The sequence below is a fragment of the Desmodus rotundus genome, chromosome 12, assembly GCF_022682495.2.
Source record: "Desmodus rotundus isolate HL8 chromosome 12, HLdesRot8A.1, whole genome shotgun sequence".
Classification (NCBI taxonomy): Eukaryota; Metazoa; Chordata; class Mammalia; order Chiroptera; family Phyllostomidae; genus Desmodus; species Desmodus rotundus.
This window is the reverse complement of record NC_071398.1, coordinates 78633725-78655042: the sequence shown is the minus strand read 5'-3', so window position 1 is coordinate 78655042 and position 21318 is coordinate 78633725. Positions and strand designations below refer to the sequence as shown.

Here is a 21318-nt window from a genome sequence, read left to right as displayed (position 1 = left end):
GGAGAGACCTTTTTCGCGACTTTTGCCCATTTCACGTTTCAATTATTAAAATAAATATAATACAGTGCTATTTTTCAACTGAGTTTACATTCTGATAGGACTAATAGAATACAAATTCATTTAAAAGTCTAATTTATAGTGTTTTTCTTCAGCATTTAATAAATGTCCCCTCCATACAAATGCCACCTATATCGTATATGTTGCATTTGATTTGCTATCTGTTTTCTGTATTGTGTATTTTAATATCTGTTAGGGCAAGCTGATTCTCATTTTTCTACATTTCCTACACACAGGTGCATTTTTCCCCCAAGTGAATTGTATTTAATTTTTAAATTAATAACTAAATGCCAGGCGTACAACATAATTCAATATCTATGTACTCTATGCATGCTCACTCCCAAAGTCTAGTTTCTTTCCACTGCCATGTATTTGACTCCCTTTACCCAATTTGTCCTGTGCCTATCCCCCAAGTAAATTTTAGATTAAAACAGCATTGTTTTCCCTTTGCTTTGTCTCCCAAAAAACACAATACTGGTGGGATTGTGGTTGTAATTACATTGTTTAGAGAAAGGGGAAGGGAAGGAGAAAGAGAGGGAGAGAAACATCAATGTGTGGTTGCTCCTCACGTACGCCCTACTGGGGGTCCTGGTCCACAGCCCAGGCATGTGCCCTGACTGGGAATTGAACCAGCGACCCTTTTGTTCACAGGCCGTGCTCAATCCACAGAGCTACACCAGCCAGGGGACCTTGTTGTCTTTCTTAGTGTTGACTGGAAGGTACCCTCTACCCCCAACCCTCCTCCCCTCGTTCCCCCTGCAGACTGAGTGCCCGCAGGACCTGGGGAGTTTCAGGACAGCTGAGATCATCTAGTCAAGGACGGCCGGCCGGAGTTTCCTTTGCTGAGCTAACTGCACACCCAGGGACTCAAGGTCTATCCAGAAGACTGTATAAAGGAAAACTTCAGGGGGTGATCAATGGGCTTCTCCACAGCAACCCAGACATTTCTACTCCTAATCCCTCATTCAGGTCCTCTCCCTCTTCTCAAGGAGCATTTAGTCATTGCTTTTTATTTTTAATGAAATTGGAAGTTTGTAAATAGGCTCTATTCTCCTCTTTCTATCTCACAACAATCTCCAGCTGCCAGCAGGCATCCTGGATCATCATCACATCCCTACCTGGTGCTTGGAATTTTCCCTCTACCTTCACAGTTTTTCCCATCAAAACTGCCCTTCTCAGACCAGGACTGGTCCTTCACCAGTCTCACCATCCCCTCCTGCCCATATTCCTTTGGGATGAGTATCTTCTGCTTTGCCTGGGAAAAGAAAGAGGAAAATAAAAGTTGAGGGAAGGAACTACTGAAGATAGAAGGTGAAATGACTAATATATAAAGTGACAAAACAGTAAAGAAAAACAACAAAAGCAGAATATGTTTACATCTTATGCAAAACTAACTGAAAGTGGAGCACAGACGAAACATAAAATGTAAAACTAGAAAATTTATAGAAAACATATTAGTAAAGCTTCATGACATGGGGTTAGGCAGTGTTCTTAAGTATGACATCAAATTTGTGATCCATTAAAGAAAACATAAATAAATTGGACTTCAATGAAAATGTTTGCTTTGCAAAAAAAAAAAAGTTAAGAGAATAAAAAGCTACAGTTTGAGAGAAAAAAATAGTAAATCACAAATATGACAACTTGTGACCAGAATATATTTAAAAATCTTAAAATTCACAATAAGGAAACAACAACAAAAATAGGCAAAAGACATGGACATTTAAGTAGAGGATATAAGCACATTAAAAGATGTTCAACATCACCAACCATTAAGGAAATGTAAATTAAAGCCACAATGAGATACTCTCGCACACTTATTAGAATGCCAGTGCCAAGTAGCTAGGATAGGGAGCAACTGGAATTCTCACACATTGTGAATGTACAAATGAGAATACAAAATGGTACAGCCACTGGTACAATGGCATAGCAACTGGGAGAGATTTAGCAGTTTCTGATAACATAAAGCACACAGTTATCATACGACCCAACAAGCCCACTCCTGGCAGCCTATCTACCTTAGAGAAATGAAAACTGAATGTTCACACAAAAATCTCTACATGTTAATGGCAGCTTTCTTTTCTTTTAAGATTTTATTTATTTATTTATTTATTTTCAAAGAGATGGCAAGGGAGGGAGAAAGAGAGAGAGAAACATGGATAAGTTGCCTCTTGCAGGGCCCCCAACTGGGGACCTGGCCCGCAGCCTAGGCACGTGCCCTGACCTGGAATCCAACAAGCAACCTTTCAGTTTTTGGATGATGCCAACCCAGTGAGCCACAACAGTCAGGACACAGCAGCTTTATTTGTAATATCTGGAACTAGAATGATCAAATATCCTTTATCAGGCTAATTGATAGACAAACTGGAGTATACCCACTAGATGGAATACCCTGCAATAAAAACGAACAAACTTCAAGAACTCGGACCAACCTCAAAGTCAGTGCGCTGAGTGAAAGAAGCCAGTCTTGAAAGAACATTCTCATTGTGATGACATTCTCAGAAAAGCAGAGCTACAGTGATGAGCGGAGCAGTGGTTGCCAGGGCTTTCGATTGTGGGGAGATAGGACTACAATGAGAACACGAGGAATGTTTTTGTGGAGATGAAACTGTTATGCATGTATTCTGATTACGGTGATGACAACAACATATGTCCATGTGTTAAAATTTATGGAGAATTTTTTACCAAACGAAAAGGTCACTGTCACTATACAGTACTTAAAACATCAGCAGAAGTCATACATTATGGATTGAGCAAGTTGGATGAAAAGCAGGGATTTTGCCTTTTACTTCTTAGTTCAGTTACCCAAACTTTTCAGGATTCGCTTTCCAAGGCAATGCTAGATGTTTTTTCTTCAGAACCTCACGCATCATTTCAATTTAGTGATTCCAGGTCCATGGTCTCCGTGTCCGCCTCTCCTCCCATGCAGCCTAATCAGGCCCTTGTTCTGTCTTTGCCTCCTTTACTGTGGAAAACAGGCACAGCAGACCTTGTGCCTGCTGACTTACAGCGTTTCTCCAAGGCTAGGCGGGTCTCCCCTCTCTGCCACCTAATCAGGCTGGGAGTATCCACAAGGTGGGGCCTCCAGACCCTCACTCAACTGTTCCGAGGTGACTCAGTGGATTGAGTGCCAGCCTGCAAACCAAAGGGTTGCTGGTTCAATTCTGAGTCACGGCACATGCCAGGGTTGTGGGCCAGGTCCCCAGTGAGGGACGCCCAAGAGGCAAGCACATGTTGATGTTTCTCTTCTTCTCCCTAAAAATAAATAAATAAAATCTCCTCCTCCCCCTCCCCCTCCCCCCTCCTCCTCCCCCCTCCCCCTCCTCCTTCTTCTAAGTCGAACCCTGGCCGATGTGGTTCAATGGATTGGGTGCCAGCTTGAGAACCAAAAGGTTGCTAGTTCCATTCTCAGTCAGGGCACTTGCCTGGGTTGCAGGCCAGGTCCCCAGTAGGGGGCGCGCCAGAGGCAACCACACATTGATGTTTCTCTTTCCCTTTTCCTGTCTGTCTAAAAATAAACAAAATCTTTTTAAAAAATTGTTCTGAGTCTTCAATTTCAAAGCGGGAAATCACACGATGTTGGCGTCAGTGGGGGTTTAAAGAGGAAAACAGTGAGTAGAACAACGTCACTGAGCGGATTCCAGCCAAGGTTGCTGAGGTCGCAACGCGGAGTACCGACCACTGTACTTTACCGCGTGCCACTGACAACGTGCGGTGCTGCAGGTGAGTGCTATTGACACAAGCAGCTCCAACGTCTTCTCACTGGTTTTGCTTTTAGCGGCTGGAATTTGTTCCCGTGGCTCGAGCTGTCTTTTCTCTCCCCGCCCTCCCGCCCTTTCTTTCTCATACCCCAGACTGCCCCTCGCCGCCCCTCGCTGTGCGCGTTCACCCCCTCCCTGCCACCAGCGTCCCCCAGGCCAGGCTGGGGCGCCGCACCGTCCAGGGAGGGGGGCCCGGCCGTTCCAGGAGGTGCTCAGGAGTTTCCACCATCAGGACCTTGACCTGGTTCTAAAGCAGCTGCTGATGCAGGTTTCAAAGAAGGGTTTTAAAGAATGGCCGCTTTCGAAAAACCTTTCACATCTTCCCATTCCGAGGATTCTCTAGGACTGAAATTTAGTTCACGGTGGAATTCTTGGTGTCCTCTCCCTTTTCCCCAGGATCTTGCGGCGGAATGCATCCTTTACCGAGCATGTACTGGGGGCCTGTCAGGTGCCGGGCAGTTCTGGGCGAGGGGCTGCATCGTGGGCAAACCCAAGGCCCCTGCCCCGTGGATTCCCCATCGAAAGGCATCGACAGTGGGCAGCGCAGTGGAGACACAGCTGATTTTGTCCTTCTCGCTTGTGCGCGCGCGCCTGCCCCCCGCGAGGGTCTGGGGGAACCGGCTAGGAGCACAACGGGTGAAGTGGAGCGAAGACTTGGAAAACAGGTGACTTCAGACCGAGAGGCTGCGGTAGTTACCTGAGGGCCAGGCGTCGGATTGTCGGAGTCCTCCACTCATTCAGCTCCGGCCGGACGCGCCTTCGTCTCCAGCACCAGAACCCGCCCCCGGGGAGGGGCGTGCTTGCGGGAAGCCAGGGAGTCCAGGCCAAACAGAGGAGTGGAGGGGGCTCCCGCTCGTGGGTAGAGAACACTTCTCTCCCTCAGTACAATGAAAGAATTATGTTCAATGAAATTCTTTCCAGTTTTAACGACATACAGCACTTTCAAGATTAAGGCGTACAGCATGATGGCATGACTTACGTATATTCCGAAATGATTACCACGTAAGTTTGGGTAATATCCACTATCTCAAATAGAGACAAAAAGGTTTTTTTCCTTGTGATGAGGACTCTTAGGATCTATTCTAACAACTTTCAAATATAGCACACGGCAGTGTTAACTGCCGTGATCCTGTTCTACGTTCCAGCGTCGGTAGCTATTTATACCGGAAAGTTCGCACTTTCGGACCACCTTTGTACAAAACACTTACATATAACGTGATCGATGAATATCCACCACAGGTGCTACATGGTGCCTCAGTGGCCTCCTCAGTGAGTGTGCTGGGCCATTAACGGAAGAAATGTTGGTGGTTTGAGCCCACGAAGGGACATTCGTTTCTGTAAATACTGTTTTCCCATCTTTCCTTTGGATCCTCACTTTATCCTCAAATTTCCCTTCCTCTTGTCTCAAGACTCTACTTCCTAAGGCACCTCTAGCAAAGAGTACTGTTTTGGGTTAAAAAAAAAAAGTATGCTTTGGAGCCCACCATACATTTTTTATTACTTTCCCCAAGGTTGGATTTTTATAGCTTAGCCTGTTTGGAACACTGGAAATCCCTAAAGTGGAAAACAAGAGAACATGGGTCACACCTGTGGTGAAACCACAGGCTCTGAGTGGGAAGCCTAATCAGTCCATAGACTCTTCTGTGCCTCCATTTCTACGTGTAAAATGGGCCAAGTGAGATGTGCAGGTAAAGCCCAGTGCCTCAGATATAACGAATGTTCAATACACATTAGCTCTTACCAGTGCCGTTGCCATCAACATTCTCTAGTGAATGGTTATGAAATTGGCTCCGACATTTATTATTACAAATACTAGTGAAGGGAACCTTCATATTATACATATATCTACCATCACTCATCGGTTTCTCCATAGATTCCTGGAAATGGAATTGCCGTATTAAAATACTGTACCTAATTACCTAATTACCCTGAAGAAAAAAGATGTAGCACATCATGTTCTGGACATTTTATGAGAATATTCTTTTATACACCATTTTGCCAAAATTGGATAGTATTTATCTACCATTTCCTTTGAACTTATTTTGGCCAACATTTTAATAAACCCACTGAGGGAAGACATCCTGTGCATGACCCCTTCCCAGAATGAAAAGAGTGATCAATATGACTACATAAAAATTTATATTCAAAGCCCTGGCTGGTGTTGCTCAATGGATTGAGTGCAGGCCTGTGAACCAAACAGTCCCTGGTTCGATTCCCAGTCAGGGCACTATGCCTGGGTTGCAGGACAGGTCCCCAGTGTGGGGCACACGAGAGGCAACCACACATTGATGTTTCTCTCCCTCTCTTTCTCCTTTCACCTCCCTCTAAAAATAAATAAATAAAATATTTTAAAAATATATATTACTTAAAAAATTTGTATTCAAAGTACAAACAATTAACTTTAAATATACACATGACATATACAGCAATGGAATTGTTGTATTTAGAGCATATTTTTATCAATGCTATATATGCTCATAAATTTGTTTACAAAAACAGCAGTCCCCTGACATACTTCCACAAATTTTTAGCATATGTAACAAATTATTTAGTTATCTTCTTATCTCTAAATAAATATATTACTTCTTTTTAAAAATATATTTATTGATTATGCTATTACAGTTGTCCAATTCCCCCTCCTCACTCCACTCCATCCTACCCACCCCCTCCCTCCCACATTCCCCCCTATAGTTCATGTCCATGGGTCATACTTATAATTTCTTTGGCTTCTACATTTCCTATACTATTCTTACCCTCCCCCTGTCTATTTTCCACCTATCATTTATGCTACTTATTCTCTGTACCTTTCCCCCCCTCTCCCCCTCCCACTCCCCTGTTGATAACCCTCCATGTGAGCTCCATTTCTGTGGTTCTGTTCCTCTTCTAGTTGTTTGCTTAGTTTGCTTTTGTTTTTGTTTTAGGTGTGGTTGTTAATAACTGTGAGTTTGCTGTCATTCTTACTGTTCCTATTTTTGATCTTCTTTTTCTTAGGTAAGTCCCTTTAACATTTCATATAATAAAGGCTTGGTGATGATGAACTCCTTTAACTTGACCTTATCTGAGAAGCACTTTATCTGCCCTTCCATTCTAAATGATAGCTTTGCTGGATAGAGCAATCTTGGATGTAGGTCATTGCCTTTCATGACTTGGAATACTTCTTTCCAGCCCCTTCTTGCCTGTAAGGTCTCTTTGGAGAAATCAGCTGACTGTCTTATGGGAACTCCTTTGTAGGTAACTGTGTCTTTTTCTCTTGCTGCTTCTAAGATTCTCTCTTTCTGTTTAATCCTGGGTAATGTAATTATGATGTGCCTTGGTGTGTTCCTCCTTGGGTCCAGCTTCTTTGGGACTCTCTGAGCTTCCTGGACTTCCTGGAAGTCTATTTCCTTTGCCAGATTAGGGAAGTTCTTCATTATTTGTTCAAATAAGTTTTCAATTTTTTGTTCTTCCTCTTCTTCTGGCACCCCTATAATTTGGATGTTGGAACATTTAAAGATGTCCTGGAGGTTCCTAAGCCTCTCCTCATTTTTCTGAATTCTTGTTTCTTCATTCTTTTCTGGTTGGATGTTTCTTTCTTCCTTCTGGTCCAAACTATTGATTTGAGTCCCAGTTTCCTTCCCATCACTATTGGTTCCCTGTACATTTTCCTTTGTCTCTCTCAGCATAGCCTTCATTTTTTTCATCTAGTTTTTGACCAAATTCAACCAATTCTGTGAGCTTCTTGATAACCAGTGTTTTGAACTGTGCATCTGATAGGTTGGCTATCTGTTCGCTGCTTAGTTGAATTATTTCTGGAGCTTTGAAGTTTTCTGTCATTTGGGCCTTTTTTTTTTTTTTTTTTTGGTCTTGGTGCTTCTGTTAGTTAAAGGGGCGGAGCTTTATGTGTTCCCCGGGGCGGGGTAACACTGGTCGCTGTGCTGTGACGTTGTACGTGGGGGAGGGGCCGAGAGGGAGCAATAGCACTTGCTCCACTCTGCCGGATTTTAATCACTCCCTCTGCTACCCACAATCAAACTGGGCCCCTCTGGTGCTGGTTCCCGAGTGGGTGGGTCTGTGCACACTCTAGGCCCCTGTGGGTCTCTCCAACGACCTCTCCCGTGAGGCTGGGAGTTTCTCCTGCGTTTCTCCTGCTGCCGCGCCAGCCCCCACGGGTGTTTTCACTCAGAGGTTTGAGGCTTTATTTCCCCGCGCTGGAGCCCTGGGTTACAAGGTCTGCTTCGATCCCCGCCTTCCTCCCGGTTTATCTGTGCGCGAATGTGGGGCCACGGGGCCTGCTAGTAGTCAGACTGCCTGCCCCGTTCGTCCCACACTCCGCCAGTTGGGTCCCGCCACAGCAACGCGAGTCCTCTCCACCCCGGCTGCCCGTCTCCGCCCCTCCTACCGGTCTGGATGAATGTTTGTTTTTTATCTCCTTGGTGTCGGACTTCCTTGCTATTCAATTTTCTGTCAGTTCTGGTTGTGCGAGGAGGCGTAGTGTGTCTACCTACGCCGCCATCTTGGTTCTCTCTCCGTATATTTATTCTTAAATGTTTAAACTTCAGTCACCATCAAAGTTCTCTCCACTTGATGCAATACACCTACCAACATGTTTCTCCACTGCTCAAAACAGATTTTGAACTCATCGATTTTGTGCCTTTAGTGCTTCTGCTGTTTTTTGTTTCACCTCGTCCACTCCAGTAAAATGTTTCCCTTTAAGGACTTTTTTCATCCAGGGAAACAAAAACTAAAGTCACTTGGGTGAATAGGGAGGGTGGGGCACAGGGGTCATTGCCGTTTTTGATCAAAAACTGCTGAACACTGAGCAAAATGTGGACAAGCGTGCTTGTAAACCACCCATCATGAAATGGGCAAATGAGTTGCATCTTCAAAAAAAATTTTACTGACCCTAAATGTTATATGCGAGAGCGAGATCTCTCGTTCCAGGAACTGACGGACTCAGACTCTTAAGAGATTTATAGATGGTTTATTGGCCAAACAAAGTTTTTACCTGCGCAGGGGCGAACTCTCCGATGAGAGCCGCGCCGAACGCTCACAGGCTAGCTCTCTTATAGGGTGAGAAGCAAGCAAGCAAGTTACAAAAGCGGGAGTTGCTGTTATCTCTGCATAGCTCTTGGCTCTGGAGGAACATTAACCAGATGTTAAAATTTTCTTTTGAAACCCTGTCTCCTGTCGATAAGAACCACCTGTCCCACTTAATTTGTACCCTCAGTTTAAAGATAAGGGTCCAGACCCGAGATGAGTCCGGCACCTAAAGTTTTATGGCCCTCTAACTAATTGGCTATAACTCAGAATGAGCCCTCTGCAAATCACGTATTGTTTACCTTTACTTTGGCCGACAATGTTGTTTCTCTCCCCTATCTATTCTGGTGACCTTCAAGAGGTTTTCTGCTTAGCAATGCCTATAATTGCCTAGCTCTCTTGCCTAGCTCTCAACACTAAACACAGCCTCTCACAACACCACCAGCTGGTACAGCCATACAGATGGGTTCCTAGAACACTCAGCTAGCGGGGGAAGCCTGTAGTACAAGGGGTCTGCCCTCCAGAAGATAATTCCATTTTTGTAGGGGGTTCCCTCTCATATGAGTTTCTGAGAATCAATTTTCAAATCATACCTTTGAAATAGATGGGAATGTGTAGGGTTCTGGTAAATGACTGGATTCGTAGACATATTGGCAAAAATCAGGATAAAAAATTAATATGGGACTGAATGAACTGATAACTATTGTTCTTATAACTTTGTTCAATGTATTGTTGATTTTTAAAAACTTGTTTGTTTTCTTAGAGCAATGTGCTAAATTGTCAATACTGACACATTTATATTTTTCTCCCTACTTAAACCTTTAAGAATTTAAAAACTCTTAATGAATATTATTATTTTCATGGCAATATGTTTATTTGCATAAATCCAATAGGAATCTGATTTTTTCTAGTTTCCAATTGTGGTTTTATTAACCCAGAGTTTGATTGGAGCATCATGTCTGAGAGAGACACACCTAGATTCTGGATATCAGCAAAAAGCTTTAAGGAATAAAGACTGACTTTGAAAGGCAGTAAAAGCCCTTTGGAGCCCTGGCTGGTGTGGCTCAGTGGATTGAGTGCCAGCCTGAGAACCAAATGGTTCCTCTTTTTGCTCTGTGGAAAGATAACTCAGACCCTCCTGCCTCCCCACCTCCCATTCTCTTTGCCTAGGCTCTGGAATGCGGGGACAGGGGTTTGGAGGAGAGACTTGTGGGCTGAGGGAAGGGTGGCTGGATATTCAGTAATGAGGGAAGGCCCAGTCATTAGAAGTCAGATAGACACCGTAATCTCCTGCTACAGGCCGTCGTGCTCTATAGAGATAGAAAATGGGGCTGGTGAAGTATGTGAATGTGAGGGACCATGAAGTCTTTTGTTGACTCCAGTTCCTCATCTCCCAGCAGCTGTGAATGAAAACCATCTGGAGCCTTGGCTGGTGTGGCTCAATGGATTGAGTGCCGGCCTGAGATCTGAAAGGTCACCAGTTCAATTCCCAGTCAGGGCACAGGCCTGGTCCCTGACCAGGTCCCCAGTTGGGGGCCTGCAAGAGGCAGCCAGTCCATCTCTTGCACACGTTTCTCTCACACATTGATGTTTCTCTCCCTCTCTCCCTCCCTTCCCCTCTCTCTAATATAAATAAACTGTACTGTCCCTCTGTCCACGTCCTATTTCCCTCTGCAGCCTAGAAGCTTCCCAAGGGGAGGCACTGGTGCTTCTTGAGCTCAGAAAGGGGAACAGGTTATAGATGGAAATACTTAAAGGGTTTCCTGATATAACGGAAAGAGCCAGATTTTTGGAGTCAAGAGACTTTTAATTCAAATCCTGACTCTGCCACCACTTCCCTGGTGGCCTTGGGCACGTCACTTTCACTCCCTATAAAATGATAACTTGAACTAGATGATCTTAAAGATCCCATTCATCTCAAAAAGTTTATTATATTTTATGAGACAAGAAACCTTATTTTATTAATTTTTATCAAATGCAAGGGCCTAAAGTGAAGTTCTTATCTTGGCCAGCTGGTGGCATCATTTCTCTACATAACCACAAATGGTGGGGGGGGTCCCCAGTGCTGATAGAGCAAGGGAAAGGATTTAGATTAGACATTAATAAAGGTAGAAAGGTAGAAAAAGAGAGAAAGAGAGAAAGAAAGAGAGAGGGGGGAGAGAGAAGAAGAAAGAAAGAAGAAAGAAAGAAAGAAAGAAAGAAAGAAAGAAAGAAAGAAAAAAAGAAAAGAAAAAAGAAAGAAGGAAAGAAAAGATAGAGGGAGGAAAGGAAGGAAGGAAGGGAGGAAAAAGAAAGAAAAAAAAGGAAGGAGGGAGGGAGGAATGGGAGAGAAAAGGAAAGGAAAGGAAAAGAAAGGAGAGGAAAGGAAGAAAAAAGAGAAGGAAAGGGAAAGAGGGAAAAGAGAAAAAAAGAAAAAGACCTGGCTGGTGTAGCTCAGTGGATTAAGTGTGAGCTGCAAACCCAAGGGTTGCCAGTTTGATTCCCAGTCAGGGCACATGCCTGGGTTGTGGGCCAGGTCCCCAGTATGGTGCATGTGAGGGTCAACCACACATTGATGTTTCTCTCCCTCTTTTTCTCCTCCTCTTCCTGTCACTCTAAAAATAAATAAATAAAATCTTAAAAAAAGAAAAAAGAAATGATCAGAGGACCAGCTATTTCAAAGGACTAGGTGAACCCTGGAATCTGAGGCAGCTTCTTCTCTCCAAGGCAAGAGAAAATAAGTCTAATGCATTAAGTAGACACCTTCACTGCTAGATTGGCAAAGTGACATTTGGAGGGGTGGAAGAGTAAACATGGTCAGTCCATGAGGCCAGGGGGTAAACCATAGGATGAACCTGACCTTGGGCTGGGCACTCCCCTTCTGCTACCCTCTTTACACCCCTTCCTTGCTGAAAAACCCAAACATCCTGGCACTCAATCTGCATCTCTTTACCTCTGGGTTTCTTCGAGAGGGTTCATCAAACCCACTGCCGACTTATTGTCCTGAAGGGCCCCTCTCCTCACTCCAAGCAAACTGAACATCAAACATTGTAATTAGTTGGCAGAGGGCAGGAAGATGTTGAATATTTTAGAATCTGAAAAAGATTCACTCTTCTATCTACCCTACCTCCCACCCCTTCTTCCCCATCAAAGCAAAGCACCAAAGGGGAGGACCCAGTGAAGCACCTTTTCCAGTTGGGACTGAGATCATGGGGAGACAGGATGAGGTGTGGTGAGAATGCATCTCAGGAACCACAGCTCTAAAATAACGTTTGGGGACTGGAGAAGAGAGTGCAGGTGCTGCTGACCTCTGGCTCCACAGACTACAGCAGGAAAGGGGCACACGCAGTAGAGTGATGGAGGTGAGCAGGACTACTTAATACTCTGGAGCAGGAACAGAAGGGAGGGCATGCCCAGGTCTGCTCAGGTCCTCCCAGGCCATGTCCCAGCAGGGAGGGAACAGGAAGCTGTGACTTCCTCTCCCCTTCCCTTCCCTGTTCTTAGGCTCAAGGTCACTTGCTGCTGCAATGAATTCCAACCTGTGTTTTAGTTGGCACTGTTCCCTGGGCCTAGCGCTAACTGCTCAGTACCCTGCTCCCTTCTGCCACAAACACCCCAAACTTTTCCTTTGAAACAACCATTCGTTCAAACAGCAATGTACAAAGTGCTTTTTTTTTTATACCTATGATATAGTTTCATCACATCAATCTTGTGAAGCAGAGACTTTTATCTGAAAATTTTAAGCAAGGAAACCGAGGCTCAGGGAAGTAAAGTAACTGACCCAAAGTCACACAGCAAGTAAGTAGCAGATCTGGAACTCCAGAACCTCTGCTCGCGTGCGCGCTCTCTCTCTCCCTCTCTCTCCCTCTCTCTGGGGGTGGAGGCTTGGGGTTGCCCTTCAAAATGTGGTAATTCCCCCTTTTCTTCTCCCTCTCTGCCACAACAGCCCTTCCTACACACATGGGCGTGCGCACACACACCAATCTCCCCGCCCTCTCTCACCCTGCCCCACCCACCACCAGTCCTGACCAACAGGCAAGGGGTGGGTTGTCATATCTACACCCCAACCTCAGAGGTCTGGGGCCTCCTGCTGAGAGCCCCCTGCCGTCCCCTGCCAGTCTGGCCCTGCTGGCCCTGCTGCTGGGCACTGTGACCTCTGATGCCCTGAGATGTCCACACCCAATGCCTCTGCCCCCCTGCCCAGTTCCTGGGTCAACACCTCTTCTGCAGGCAGTATGCTGAGTGTGGATGATGCTGCCATGCCTGTCGAATTCCTAGCCCTGAGGGCTGTGGTTGCCCTGGCCTATGGGCTTGTAGGGGCCATTGGATTACTGGGAAATTTGGCTGTGCTGTGGGTGCTGGGTAACTGTACTCAGCGAGCCCCTTGCCCACCATCTGACACTTTTGTCTTCAACCTGGCTCTGCAGACCTGGGGCTGGCACTTACTCTCCCCTTCTGGGTGGCTGAATCGGCACTGGACCTCCACTGGCCCTCTGGAGGTGCCCTCTGCAAGACGGTCCTGACAGCCACTGTCTTCACCATCTACGCCGGCATCTCCCTCCTCATGGCGCTGATACTGATAGTGAGTTCCCGATACTGGGTGGTGGCCATGGAGGCAGGACCAGGCACCCACCTCTCGGTCTTCTGGGCCCGCGTGGCCACCCTGGCAGTGTGCATGGCAGCTGCCCTGTTTGTTGACAGTGCCCACGGCAGTCTTTGGGGCCGAGGGGGAGGTGTGGGGCGTGCGTCTGTGCCTGCTGCGCTTCCCCGGCATGTACTGGCTGGAGGCCTACCAGCTGCAGAGGGTGGTGCTGGCCTTCATGGTGCCCCTGGGCATCACCGCCACCAGCTACCTGCTGTCGCTGGCCTTCCTGCAACAGCGGCAACAGTGACGGCAAGATAGCAGGGTCGTGGCCTGTTCCGTCTGCATCCTCATGGCCTCCTTCCTCTGCTGGTTCCCCAACCACATGGTCACTCTCTGGGGTGTCCTGGTGAAGTTTGACCTGGTGCCCTGGAACAGCACTTTCTACACCATCCACACCTATGTCTTCCCTGTCACCACCTGCCTGGCACACAGCAACAGCCGACTCAACCCTGTGCTGTCTCCTATGGCGGGAGGCCCGGCAGACACCTTCAGGGATCTTCGAACATGACTGTGGCCCCAGAGCCCTGGCTGGGTGAAGCAGTGGCCTTAAAGGAGGTAGGCAGAGTGGAGAGCACCCCCCAGGAGAGTGGCCCTTCTACCACGCTCGCCACCTTGGACACAGGAACACCTGGGTGAAGGTGCAAGCTAAACACCCTTTCTGGGGCCGGCCAGGGGCAAGATCCATGCATCCTAGAGAGAGGCTGGCCTGTCTGCCAGGCTGCGATGCTCTCGTGGGACGTCGGATCTGTGATCTCACTCTGGGTGTGGTGGAATGGGGGAGGCCTGGGCCCGGGTCAGGGCTGGGTATGACAAAGCTTACGTCTCCATTTGGAGGTAGGAAAGAAGAGGATCTTAAAATAAACCTCTGGATCACCCAAAAATGGCCTTGACCTTTTCTCCCACTTCCAGCTCCATTTCAGTGTAGACAAAAGCATTCTTTGCCCCACTTCTGCCTCCCATGAGGATCCCCAGGAAATTTTCCCCAAGGGTTCTAAACTCACGGACCTGAGGACAGTGCCCATCTCCCTCTGCCTGTCCTCCCTGCCCCATCTCAAACAGGGTGTGCTCTTGTCCTTCTCTGGTGCCAGGGCCCAAAATGCCCTCCTTCCCTGGCCATCTCCACCTGCTTACCCTCTCACTGGTGCCCACAGAGGCTGGCACCTGCAAAGACCTCAGCTGTAAAAGCTATAATTAACCTGAAGGAAGATGACACATGTGGAATCTTGCTAGATCCCTGGCACCAGCCAAGCCTGGAGTGTAAAACCCTGGTGGTAGCTGGGAGTCCCTGTGTGTCTCCCTTAAATCGGGATTTAGAGGGAGAAGTGAGGACAAGTCAAGGATGTGGGTGAGGCATAGGTGAGGTGAGATGCAGAAAGAGGGTGGGGGGAGGAGAGGAAGCTGAAGGTGGGGCTGGAGAAGTGGAAAGCAAGTGGTGCTAGTATTCCCTACCCCACGAGTGTCTCTCAGAGTCAAGGCACAGGGATTCATATCCTAGCTCCAAGGGATCTTGGAGGTACTTTCTGTGTACCTGTTCTCATCTATAGAATGGGCTGCTGCCTGAAAGAGTGCTGCTAGCCATTGTCCTTCTACTCCATGTAAAGTGGAGACAGAGAGGGGAAAGGAAAAAATGAGGGGGTAGCTGGGAGATGGGGCTGGGAGGCCATAGAGGTCTCATCTGAAATGATTTTCAGATTTTATTTTTAGACATAGGGAAAGGGAGGGAGAGAAAAATGGACGTGCAAGAGAAGCATTGCGTGGCCACGTCTCACAGGCACCCCCAGCCAGGGACCTGGCCCACAACCCACGCATGTGCCCTGGCCTGGAATGGAACCAGCAACCTTTTGCTTTGTGGGACGAGGCTCAACAAGTGAGCCACCACAGGTCAGGGCTCATCTGGAAAGAACTGTACACGCTCTGGAGTAAAATGAAAGTTTTTCGTAAGAACTGAGTGAGGAGCTGGCTCCTCAAGCCCCTCTTGAAGGTGTGTTCTTTGGAGAAGGGGGTTCCCATTTGGTTTCCAGATTCCCCGAGACCCAGCAACAGTAAAGGTTGGCCGTCACAGGGACTTTCTGGGGGGCAGCCCCTAGAAATGAAGGAGGTGGCAGAAAGATGGGGTGGAGCTCCCACTTCCATCGCCCGGCCCCCAAGTTCTGGTGTGTCTCATGCCCTGAACAATTCCAGCCACTCAAGAGTCAACCGCAATGGCTGAGAGCAGCGCCTGCATGCGGAGCCGCTCTGGAGGGCAGCTCCTGGGCCTGCAGGCGCCCTGCACCAGCTCTGTCCGCTTGCTGAGGAGGTGGTAAACAGCCACCCAATTCACCACGTATTGAGTAGAGATTTAATTAGTGTCTTGATGTTTAATTTCCTTTCTTGATAATGTTTAAACCGATTCTAACACTACAGGTCTGTTCCCAGCCAATTCAGGATGGGAAACCCTCAGCCACCTGAGTACCCTTTTGCCACCCCAGCCGCAGCACCTCCAAAGGCGCTGCCTCTGCTGAGCCCTGGATATTGGCTCCTCTAGAGGCCTCTCTGCCTCGTGGGGCCCCGAAGTATTGACACAGTTGAAACAGGTCCAACCCAGAGATGATTGCAGGCAGGCTCACCTTTAGAAGGGGTCGGGGAGGTAGGGGAGGGTGCAGCAATGGAGGATTCGGCTGGGCAGTGCCTCTCCAATGGGAAGGCATTGCTGTGGCAGAGTTGGGCCCTGGCTACCGGTAGCAAGAAGCCAAAGAGCTTTGAAACTGCAGGAGGGACAGAGTTAAGACGGAGTTCCCAATATGGGATTAGAGAAGGGGCAGTGTGACATGTTTCCGAAGATGAGGGGTTTGGGTCAGGGGGCCGCAGGAGGAGTGACACTGCCAGAACTTGAGCTGTGGGCTTTTTCACACAAGCTCTGGCCCTGACCAGCATCCTTTACTGGGTCCCTTGTGAGCATGTGGGAGGAGGCTGTGTTCCTTTCACTGGTCTTTGGACACGAATGCCCTCCTCCCACCCAGCGCTGGTCATTTTCCATCCTCTCCACCTGTGCAGCCGTGGACCCCAGCTGGCACAGCAGAGGGCTGCCGAGCCACGTGCAGGTCGGTGTGTTTGAACCTGGAGCTCTGGTATTCTTAGGTAGAGTTGGGGAGGGGGAAAGTAAGGACTGACCTCTTCCTGGACCCTAGCTGGACCTGGCAACCCTTTTGCACCTAGATTCCCCTTCTATAAGATGACAGCAATTCCTACTGCAGATTTTGTAATGGATGAGAAAGTGCCTGGTAAAGGCCTGACACTGGATGAGAATCAGAGGGTCAGAGGGCGATGGCTGCTCCTCAGTCCCACCGCCCACCATGGGATTCCAACTCCTCTTTCCACCTGAGGTCTCAAGCCCCATTCTCATCTCACCCCCTTGGCCTCCATGCAGACATGCGCACATACGCTGGCATTTCTACAACTCTAGACTCCCCTCCCCCACAGCCCCAGGGTAGGGTATTAACCAGAAACAGGAAGTAAAAATCAAAATGAGAAATGAAATCAACCTAATCTGTCAAAGAGCCAAAAAGCAAGCAAACAGCTCCTCTGAGGGGAACCATCTTGAGAAGTTACCCCAGGGCTCCAACACTGAAGAACCAGGGTAGAGCGGGAGCTGAACCTGAAAACAACTCTGGGGAGACGCTCACGGGGACTGGTCAAAAGGGAGGGAAGGAGGCAAGAGGCCGACGCAGCTTCTGGCACAGCATGCAGATGACATGACGACAAGTTTTCTAGTATTGGAATCCCCAACAGCCAGTGGAACTCAAGCACCCCTTCATCTTTATCCTTGTGTTTGTGAATAACAACAATGATAACAAAAAAGTCGGTAGCAGTTTCTTTTGTTAGGTCCACTGTCTCGAGGCCACCTGCCCCTCCTATGAGAGGAAAAGCCCCTTTCGGGGGAACGCAGGGCGCCTCCTGGCTCTTCCCCCCACAGTGCCGTCAGAGCCGGCAGGCAGTCACAGACAGCGCTTCATAGCGTCCCAGGTCTTTAATTCTCCTTGCTTTTTCTTTTACTTGTTTTTTACAATCAAATTGGCAAACAAATGGCCGGGGCTGGTGGGCACTGGGGGTCCATTGAAAAAATCCCCCAAATTCAGGCTATTTCAGGTCATTGTTGGTGAGGTGAAGGATAAGGTCGGGGTTTGTACAGATCTCCCAACTCACTCTAGAACTTTGTTTCCAAATGGCTGGGGGAGAGGTCAGACTAGGTCCCCCACTACTACAGAGGAGGGGAGAAGTCATTATTCCCCCATCCATCAAGTTCTTCGGTGATGTGGATATAGAAGGCTGCAATGTCTAATTGCCTACAATCTTCTGTTAAAAATATAAAACACGTGCAGTTGGCTTTGGTACAAAAAAAGAAAAAAACAACAAAAAGACATTCTGGCCCCTGTGGGTTTTTCCCTCACCCCCAACCGGCCCTATGGCCACCTCAACCTCTATTCCATCAACTCTAGGAAGCCAGGCTTTATCTCCCAGGGCTTCCACGGAGCACGGAGAGGAGAGAACAGCAGTACAAGGTTGAGGGAAGAGGGACATGGCCCTGCCCACAGCCCTTCCCGAAGGGGCAGTAGGGTCCTATGGTTGCCGGAAGGGTGTCGGGGCGAGAACCCAGCAGCGGCATGGTTCAGCCTGAGTAAACCCCAGTAGTGTTAAAGGGCAAGGCCCCCGTTCCCTATGGCTTGGTTCCCATGTCCCTGGTCCTCTAATCTCCCCTCTCCCTCCATAACTAATAAACAATAAATAAATAAATTTTCCTAAAGTAGAGGGAAGAAGGCATGAAAAATTGGCATCTGTGGTGTAGTTTCTGGATGCCACCAGGGGGCACTGTGGCCTAATTCCCCCGGCTTCCTAAATGGCTCCTGGTATCCAAGGATCCCAAGAGCTGGTAGGGACAATCAGCAGTTCAAATGTTCCCTGGTCATTGGCAGGCTGGAGTCCCCAAGGTGTGCCTCCCTCAGTAACATTCTTCGGGGGGCACAGGAAGGAGGGAGGGGCCCCCTTAGCTCTCTGAAGCTACAGACTCCCCGTCGCGGCTCTCGGTCTCCTCTGGGATGTCCTGCATTCGGGTGAAATCTGAAGGGGACACAGCAAAGTCAGCGAGTGAGCAGGAGCTCCCATGAACACCCCTACCCTAAAGCCTCCCCATCTGCAGGCTGAGGAGCTGAGGCTGGGAACCCCTGGGTGAGAGAAAAGCTTCTGTCAACAAAATAAGTAATGTGCCCACACCTAGGTACTTTATATACTTTGTAAGTATATGAAGATAAAATTTGATTAATAAAATCAAACTATTTTAAGATTAACTATATGAAGTTATAGTAGCTTTTGGTTATTTTGTATTTCCTGAACCAACTATAAGAATTTGGAGGTCTTTGACATTTTCTTTTTACTTTAAAAAATCTATTTCTACTTGAAAAGTTTGGGAATCACTGACTTATTGGAGAAGTGGTCCCTACATGCTTTGCTTCCTGGAGTTTCACCACTTATTCACCGTTGGACAAAACAGGAAATCCTCGAGTCCATCCCAAGAGTCCCTGTAGACCTCGGTGGTTAGTTAGGAACTTCCCAAATGTTCCCATGTTCCAGGATGCAGGCTCCATTTGGAAAGCACAGCCCAAAGGTCTGAACCCAGGTTGCACCCCCTTCTATTCCATGTCTCTGCCAGGATCTCACCTCGTGGACTGTGGGGTGGAGACAGACGGCTGCTACCTTCCTCCTCACTGCCAGTGTCAGGGTCACTGCTATCTTGTAGCCGCTCCTCAGGGCTGCCCAGCTCCTGTCTCTCTCGATCCTCAAAGGGTCGATGGACAGAGCGAATAGTCACAGGCAAATCCAGGCGGTCATGGCCTCGGCTGGGCTGCGGGCGGTGGGCAGGAAAACCGGCAGGCCAGGGAATGAGCAGTGTGAAGACGGCAGGCGCTGCTCAGCTGGAGGCAATGTGCCCTGCCGGGCCCCAGGACTGAACGCTCTCAGTAGATCCATCACTGACTGACTTCTTTCTGCACCCACCTAAAAGTTCCAGCTCTCTAACTAGTATCCTAATATCCTTCAAATCTGTTGCCCAATTTCACTTGGGCTCAAATCCCCAGTTCCCTTCAGGTTTTCCCATGGACCCAGATATCCACCCAAGGTCAGTTCACTGCTCCAAGCTTCCTTACCTGTGGTGGAGTAAAACTCAAGTATAGGGCATCCCCAGCAGGGAGGCTCCGGCGCCGAGGATCCACAGGCCTGCGGGCCCAGGGGGCCTCCAAGGGGATGGGTTCAGCCTGGCCCAAGGCGGCCAGCTGCCTACGAGCCTCTTCAGCCTCCCGCTCCAGCAGAGCCCGGGCCTGCTCACTCTCCCGGAGCCGGGCTTCCAGGCTGCCAGCCTCAGCTGCCCGCTCTTCACCGAGGCGCCGGCAGCGCCGCAGTTCCTCCTGCAGCAGCGCGTGTTGCCGTTGCAGTAATGCCAGTTCCGTGGCCTGCTTTTCAGGAGCCACAGGGGTAGCCCCAGCTCTGCCAATCTCCCCATCCCGAGAGTTGGCTCGGGTCAGCTTCTCTCGTCGCTCAGGGCCCTCAGGGAATCGGGCTTCCATCAAAGTATCCTGCTGGGCCACAGCCGCCTGGGGTGGAAGGTGGACAGATGAGTATATGACAGACCCCACCCCATTTCTTCTAGCCCTCACCCTCAGCCCCTGGGACCAGGTGCTCCAGCTGGGACAAGGTGCAGAAAGGCCAGTTAGAATGACTGCCCGACCTGAGCAGCTCTGCTCTGGCTCCTCCCCTTCCCTATTCTAGCCCCTGCCCCACTGACCTGTAGGCCATGTAGAAGTCCATAAAGGTTGACCAATCGCTGTAACACTTCCTGAGGATAGAGGATAGAGGAGAGGGTGGGAACAGGGCCCAAGCTGCAGGACGGGAGAGTGGCCCGGAAGCTGAGTAAGTGTGGGTGTGGGGACAGTAAGACTCCAGACACTCCAAGGTATGTGCTCTCCCCCACCCCCTCCAACCTGGGCTCCAACTGCTCAGACTGTCTCCTCCCTTCAGTCTCCTACACCATCAAATTCCCATCTCACCTCCTGGGGAGATCTCAGCTGATTTCCATTCCGATCCTGCAGAAATGGGCAAGGGTAGGGAGTCAGCAGGCACACAAGTATCTAGTACCTGTCCCTGATAGTTCTGTGTCAAGAATCTATAGGCCAGCTGTCCCTTTCCCATCCTCTAGCCAAGTCCTGACGCCTCCTGAGGACCCACCTTCTGGCTGGAGTCTGAGTCAGCTCTACAGAGCTCAATTGAGCCGTTGAAGGTTCTGGCCTCGCCGTCTGTTGAAAGGAGAAAAGAACGAGCAGGGCTCACCTCGCCAGGACCCTGACCACTCGGTCCCTGCTCCCGCCCCTACATCAGTTCCCTGCCCTGGCACTCACTGGCAGTGATTCCGGGACTTGTGTTACCACCACTTTCTGCTTCCGTGGGCAGACCTGGTTCCCGGGGCGTCAAGAGCAGCTCCACTCCGGGCCCCACCAGCAGGTCTTTCAGGCCCTCCACTGAAGGGCAAGAGTGAGAGGTGAGGGCAGGGGCAACACAGAACCCTGTGGGGAATGGGAGGGGATGCTACTTGCACAATACAGGTGGGCTATGCGGCTCTCTAGGGGAATGACCCTGCACAGGCGGGCTCTCCCACTGCCACGCACGGGGCAGAGTTCATCAAACGTGAATGTATGCAGCACGAGAGGTATCTGACAGAAGTAAGAACCACGTCTCTTCCCCTGACTTTCCCAGCACCTGGCACAGAGCGGGCATTCAAGGGAGCTTAGGCACTATGGGGCTGACATCCACTTTGTATGCATCCAGGTCTAGCCACATGCC

General features: G+C 48.8%; 2 protein-coding genes across 10 annotated transcripts in view; one reads left to right on the top strand and one right to left on the bottom strand.

Annotated features, from left to right (window-relative positions):
• Positions 1-12979: 12979 nt before the first annotated feature.
• Positions 12980-14756, top strand: RXFP4 (relaxin family peptide/INSL5 receptor 4). The gene is given in 4 exon segments (XM_024572804.4): positions 12980-13229; positions 13232-13500; positions 13502-13994; positions 13997-14756. Coding segments are annotated over 4 exon segments (1107 nt in total). The 3' UTR covers positions 14092-14756.
• Positions 14757-17446: 2690 nt separating this feature from the next.
• Positions 17447-21318, bottom strand: part of ARHGEF2 (Rho/Rac guanine nucleotide exchange factor 2) — a 50759-nt gene continuing 46887 nt past the window's right edge. For all 9 annotated transcript variants that reach the window (XM_053914570.2, XM_053914571.2, XM_045204614.3 and 6 more), the window contains 7 exons: positions 20877-20996; positions 20707-20774; positions 20529-20564; positions 20267-20317; positions 19632-20075; positions 19147-19330; positions 17447-18549 (listed from right to left, as the gene is read on the bottom strand). In XM_053914570.2, coding sequence (XP_053770545.1) covers positions 18476-18549; positions 19147-19330; positions 19632-20075; positions 20267-20317; positions 20529-20564; positions 20707-20774; positions 20877-20996 — 977 coding nt within the window. In that variant the 3' untranslated portion in view covers positions 17447-18475. The remainder of the gene's footprint in view (positions 18550-19146; positions 19331-19631; positions 20076-20266; positions 20318-20528; positions 20565-20706; positions 20775-20876; positions 20997-21318) is intronic.